General features: G+C 52.1%; 1 protein-coding gene across 3 annotated transcripts in view; it reads right to left on the bottom strand.

The window, feature by feature from the left end:
- Positions 1-77: 77 nt before the first annotated feature.
- Positions 78-6,081, bottom strand: part of ctc1 (CTS telomere maintenance complex component 1) — an 8,095-nt gene continuing 2,091 nt past the window's right edge. Inside the window, exons 3-21 of one of the 3 annotated variants that reach the window (XM_037976613.1) lie at positions 5,548-5,780; positions 5,350-5,479; positions 4,861-5,259; positions 4,356-4,478; positions 4,048-4,277; positions 3,811-3,955; positions 3,428-3,630; positions 3,159-3,328; positions 2,968-3,082; positions 2,302-2,731; positions 1,907-1,996; positions 1,694-1,831; positions 1,553-1,599; positions 1,379-1,464; positions 1,157-1,292; positions 1,010-1,078; positions 776-935; positions 337-389; positions 78-214 (exon numbers count right to left, since the gene is read on the bottom strand). In XM_037976613.1, the coding sequence (XP_037832541.1) occupies positions 181-214; positions 337-389; positions 776-935; positions 1,010-1,078; positions 1,157-1,292; positions 1,379-1,464; positions 1,553-1,599; positions 1,694-1,831; positions 1,907-1,996; positions 2,302-2,731; positions 2,968-3,082; positions 3,159-3,328; positions 3,428-3,630; positions 3,811-3,955; positions 4,048-4,277; positions 4,356-4,478; positions 4,861-5,259; positions 5,350-5,479; positions 5,548-5,780 (2,991 nt within the window). In that variant the 3' untranslated portion in view covers positions 78-180. Of the gene's footprint in view, positions 215-336; positions 390-775; positions 936-1,009; positions 1,107-1,156; positions 1,293-1,378; positions 1,465-1,552; positions 1,600-1,693; positions 1,832-1,906; positions 1,997-2,301; positions 2,732-2,967; positions 3,083-3,158; positions 3,329-3,427; positions 3,631-3,810; positions 3,956-4,047; positions 4,278-4,355; positions 4,479-4,860; positions 5,260-5,349; positions 5,480-5,547; positions 5,781-6,081 lie in introns of those variants that run through there. The other 2 variants (XR_005233425.1, XR_005233426.1) reach the window with 2 other exon arrangements.

The following is a 6,081-nucleotide window of genomic DNA, read 5'->3' as shown; positions in this document are numbered from 1 at the left end:
ACACACACACAGGTAAACACACACACCTGAGACACACACACAGGTAAACACACACACACCTGACACACACACACAGGTAAACACAAACAGGTAAAGTTACTCACCAGGCTCTGCCCCCGGGGGAAAACTGTGATGTGACCTCTGACCCTGAGTGCTCTCTGAAGCCCCTCCCACTGAGAATCAGCCAATCCCAGCAGAGTTTGGACGTGTCCACCTGAGAAGCAGACGTGAGCCTCACCTGTCCCGTCGTCAATCACCAACCTGATCAGAGCCGATCAGACAGGTGATTATTGGTCCGATCAAGAAGTGAGGAAGAGTCGATGAAGATGTTCTTACTTTGCTTTGGACTGAAACACCGACGAGGACGAGCCACAGGAGGCGCTGCAGCCCTGAGAGCCAACACTACTTTAGTACTCTGTAGTATGGTGTAGTACTCTGTAGTATGGTGTAGTAGTCTGTAGTACGGTGTAGTACTCTGTAGTATAGTTGTAGTACTCTGTAGTACGGTGTAGTACTCTGTAGTATGGTGTAGTACTCTGTAGTATGGTTGTAGTACACTGTAGTATAGTTGTAGTACACTGTAGTACGGTTGTAGTAGTCTGGAGTACAGTTGTAGTAGTATGTAGTATAATTGTAACAGTCTGTAGTACACTGTAGTATGGTTGTAGTAGTCTGGAGTATAATTGTAATAGTCTGTAGTATAGTTGTAGTACCCTGTAGTACTCTGTAGTATATCTTTAGTACTGTGGTACCTGTGTGTAGTACTGCGTAGTACCTGTGAGTACAGACTCCCGCACTGCGAGCAGCTCCACTGCAGCTGCAGAAACAGGAAACACACCACGTGACCTTTGACCTGGCCTGTAAAGCACCTGTGCTCGTCACTCACAGCCCACTGCCCCAGGTGCATCCTGGGAGCCGGAGGGGGCGGGGCACATCTGTAAACATAAACAAGAGGAGGGTAAATAAACTCAGAGCTGTGATGATCCTCAGGTGAAGGTTCTGCAGGTACCTGGAGTCTCCCAGTGATGTCACAGTCATGGAGCTGACAGGTGAGTAGGAGCAGTACACACCTCCTGACCTGAAACACACACAGGTGTACAGGTCCGCTACATGACCACAGGTAAACACTACACACCTGTAAACATCTCTCTGTTACCTGGACAGCTTCCTCTGGAAACCTGACAGCACCACAGTGTTACCAGGAATCAGGCCAGGTGGGTAGGGGGTGTGGCTTAGGTCCAGGTACACTCGAAGACTCCACCCAGTTTTGTCACACAGCGTGAGACGCACACCTGAACACACACACTTAATTAGGGCTACTTTTAGATGTGGATGTTCAGACCTGAATAACTGTGTTTACCTGTGCAGGTGTGCTTACCTGTGTGGGCGTGTCCAGACTCAGTGGTCCTGTTGCTCACACTGATCCTCTCAGAGATCAGACCCTGAAAACACACCAGCTCAGAGCTGAAACACACATACTGATGAGTTCAGGTGTTTTAAACAGGTGCAGCTCCACAGACAGCCACAGGGGGCGACACTGAGTCCTGTTTACCTGCAGTCCAACACCTGAGAGACAGACAAGACAGCAGGGGAGACAACCTGGGGACACATGGACACGTGATTCATTCACCTCTGCAGATTTAAACGTAAAGGAAATCTAAGGTTCTGCAGTGAAGAAGGAAGATTCTGTTACCTGTCTGCAGGTGGGCAGCAGCAGGGGGCGTGTCAGAGTGTGGAACCTCCAATCAGATCTGACAAGAAGAGTGGCGTTAGTGTGAAGCTCCACCCCACTCCGCACAGAGACTCCACAGCCAATCAGAGCGCTGAGATCCTGTTGGAGATACAGCAGGTGCAGTTACAAACATCTAAGCCCCGCCCACCTCTGACATCATCACAGGTGTTTTACCTGAGTGTTGGCAGCAACAAGTCTGTAGAAACATCCAGGTTGAAGGATAGGAAACCACCGTGCAGACACACCTGAGAACACCAGCAGAACCTGCACACAGGTAAACGACAGGTACATGTCAGGGTAAACAACAGGTAAACAACAGGTACATGTCAGGGTAAACAACAGGTACATGTCAGGGTAAACAACAGGTAAACATCAGGTATGTGTCAGGGTAAACAACAGGTAAACATCAGGTACGTGTCAGGGTAAACAACAAGTAAACAGCAGGTATGTGTCAGGTTAAACATCAGGTAAATAATCTGTAAACATAACGTCAACATCTGGCAGACAACAACTAAATATCAGTAAACAGCTGCCAAGTATTCATCATGGATCTTCCAGGTGTTTCTCACCTTCTCCTTACTCTCTGGCTCCTCCTCCTGGTCCATCATTGGTTTGTTCTTTGGGTCACGCCCCCAGCTGACTACTGGACCAATCACAGCAGCTTTGACTGAGAAGCCCACCTGAAGCCCCGCCTCCTCACCTGTTATCCCCTCCCCCATGTTCCTCCAGGCCACACCCTCCTTCTGCTCCACCCTGATCACTGTGGAAGCAAAGGCCAGGGAGTCCCCGCCCACAGGGCCTGTTGTCATGGTAACAGAGGAAGAAGAATCTTCCTCTTTTCTTCTTCTCTTCCTAAATGTTCCATCTTCTTCTTCTGCTGTCTGTGTCCTCACTGCAGCAGCATCTTCTGGACCCTCCCCCTTTTGCCTCAGGTGTGTTACCATGGCAACAGATGGGCTCAGGACGTGGAGGTGTTCCAGAGAAAACTGCAGGTAAACTCTGTCACACACAGGAACACAGGAACACCTGGTCATGTGACGGGTTAAACCCTACCTGTGTAGTTTAGATCACAGGGTCCGCTCGTTTTCAGTCAGCAGACCTGTGACCCGGCTGGAAGTGGAGACGAGCAGCGAAGGAGGGACCGATCCGTCTGAGGCGCTGCCTGTGTGTGTGTGTGTGTACCTGCAGCATCTGAGGCGCTGCCTGTGTGTGTGTGTGTGTGTGTGTGTGTGTACCTGCAGCTTCTGGAAGTAATGAACCCATCTTTGTCCAGGTGTTGGTAAGACGGGAAATCTGATTGGAGGAATCTCTCCATTACCATGGTGAACTGACGGACGCACACCAGACACCCTGAAACACACACAGAGATACACAAGCTGTGTGTGTTTCTACACAGAGTTGTGCAGGTGTGTGTGCAGGTGTGTACCTATCCAAGCGGTGTTGAAGGACGCCCTCTGACCTCCTCCAGCGTCCTCGCTGGTTTCCGTGACGACGCAGCCCACAGCTCCTGTAGCGTCTCTGAGCTGAAGAGTTTGTTTGAACTGAGACGTCTGAGAGGGAAGCTGGAGCACGCCCACTAACAGCAGGGGGCGGAGCCTAAAGCAACACACAACATGAGGACTTACAAGGACAGGTCCACCACCAGAAGGGGCGGAGCCTAACAACAGGGGTTTAGAGTCACCTTAGAGGGTTTACCTGAGACTGTCTCCTGTCTGAGGGTCAGAGGACAGCGTCCTGCAGGACCAGGACAGGGCCAAGTTGATCTGAGTCCTGGTTAGATCTGATCCATCTGGAGGCAGCAGAGACCTGAGAGACCCTGAAGACCAGGACATGGACTCAAGAGACTGGAGGAGGTCTGAGACACTGAGGTACTGAGGGACAGATGGGTCCACGTGATACTGACGACACAAAGGAGACAGACTGAGAGACTGCAGGACATAATCCCTGTCCATCTGCCGGTCTTCAGACTTATCACATCAAACAGGACAGAGACGTGGAATAGACCCTGCAGTCTTAAAGACGACTAAAGAGACTTCAGGGTCCTGACTGATCTGTTTGTGACAGGCCAGGACATCTACCTGAGTCAGAGGACAGCTGTGAGGCTCATCTAACATCTCTGTGTAGATGTCTCTGTGTCCTTGTCTTCTTTGTCCCCACAGAGTCTCCATCAGCTTCCAGGACAGAAGACAGACACACTGCTGCTTCAACAGACCAGGGACCAGACTGGGACCAGAGACAGAAAGAGACTACTTCTCAGGAACTGGTCCACCCAGTCACTCTCAGCCAATCAGGGTCCAGTCTGACCAGCTCCTCACCTGTTGGACAGCTGGGAGCTCAGGTGACTCGCCCACAGGTACTGGTCCAGGCCCGTGTTGTTCTGCAGCAGTACCTGCGGCAACACTCCGTCTCCAGGACAGCAACGGGACGGAGGAGACCCCCCCGCCCTGCTGAAGGTCGTGACCCTTAGGGTGGAGCGCAGGCAGCAGCAAAGTATGCTGGGAGGGAGGTCAGGACAGGGACGGTACAGGAAGTGGACGTGGTGCAGCTGCAGGACCAATAACACCTGATCAATGCATGTCAATCAGAACAGGAAGTGTCCAATCAGAGCGCAGCACAGACTCACCTCCACTCGGTCACCTGCTCTCAGCTTCCTCCTCGCTGACGGCTGATAGGCCACACACAGACCCACCTTCTTGTCAATCACATAGAGCCCCGCCCCCTCACTTATCACCTCTGTAACTGTGCCCTGTCAATCATAAGAGAGGGGCGGGGCTTAGCTCACAGTTAAACTCTACAACCCACCAGCAGCCAATCAGAGACCTCCTACCTGATAACTGATAACCCTGGAGCGCTTCATCCTGACTGCTGATTGGACAGGATCCTCCTCAGGCTCCGCCTCCTCGCAGTCCATCAGCAGAGGGGAATCGTTGTGTGTCTGTTCCTCTGTGTGTGTGTATTCAAAGTGTGTCTGTTTCGCTGTGTGTGTGTATTCAGTGTGTGTCTGTTCCTCTGTGTGTGTGTATTCAGTGTGTGTCTGTTCTGCTGTGTGTGTGTATTCAGTGTGTGTCTGTTCCTCTGTGTGTGTGTATTCAGTGTGTNCCACCAGCAGCCAATCAGAGACCTCCTACCTGATAACTGATAACCCTGGAGCGCTTCATCCTGACTGCTGATTGGACAGGATCCTCCTCAGGCTCCGCCTCCTCGCAGTCCATCAGCAGAGGGGAATCGTTGTGTGTCTGTTCCTCTGTGTGTGTGTATTCAAAGTGTGTCTGTTTCGCTGTGTGTGTGTATTCAGTGTGTGTCTGTTCCTCTGTGTGTGTGTATTCAGTGTGTGTCTGTTCTGCTGTGTGTGTGTATTCAGTGTGTGTCTGTTCCTCTGTGTGTGTGTATTCAGTGTGTATGTCGGAGCGCTCGGTCACACACAGGATGTTGTTTCCTCTCCAGCCTCGCAGCACACACACACGCAGCGCTGTCACACACACACTCTGTCCAACACAAACACACTGAGACCACCACAGCCTGCTGTCCTGCAGACACACACACACACACACAGCTTCATTAGACACACTCTCCTGTGTGAGTCTCCTCCTCCTCCTCTTCATCGTGTTCTTTCCTACCTTCACGAGGACAGGAAGTGTGTGTTTGTCGTCTCTCAGAGTGAAGAAGAAGAAGGTAGTTCCTGCCACCACCAGCAGAGGGCACACTGAACTCACCTGCCCGTACACTGACACACGCTGACCTTTGACCCTGACACACATACACAGGTCACACAGAGCTCAGGTATGCTGCCACAGGTCAGAGGTCATGTCACCCACCTGTTCCGCAGGAAGCCTGCAGCCTTACTGACGCTCACCGCGCCAACAAGCCCCGCCCCTCCTCCTGCACTTGCAGCCAATCCCTGCTCAGCACCGGGACACAGCAGAACAGGGGAACCAATCAGCTCCACGTATCCTCTGTCCTCATCCTGCCCCGAGGCATCATGGGGGATGTAGTTCCAGTGAGGCAGGAAGACGGGACGGTCGAGCCACAGAGGAGAGGGAGACACGAGCTGCACACAGGTGAGACCCTCAGGTGAGACCAACAGGTGAGACCCACAGGTGAGACCCACAGGTGAGACCAACAGATCAGACCCACACGTGAGACCCTCAGGTAAGACCCACAGGTGAGACCCTCAAGTAAGACCCACAGGTGAGATCCTCAGGTAAAACCAACAGATCAGACCCACAGGTGAGACCCTCAGGTGAGACCCACAGGTGAGACCCACAGGTAAGACCCACAGGTGAGACCAACAGATCAGAACCACAGGTGAGACCAACAGATCAGAACCACAGGTGAGACCAACAGATCAG

Source organism: Kryptolebias marmoratus, linkage group LG7, assembly GCF_001649575.2.
Source record: "Kryptolebias marmoratus isolate JLee-2015 linkage group LG7, ASM164957v2, whole genome shotgun sequence".
Lineage (NCBI taxonomy): Eukaryota > Metazoa > Chordata > Actinopteri > Cyprinodontiformes > Rivulidae > Kryptolebias > Kryptolebias marmoratus.
Note: the sequence above shows the minus strand (reverse complement) of the source record. Positions and strands in the feature narration are given on the sequence as shown.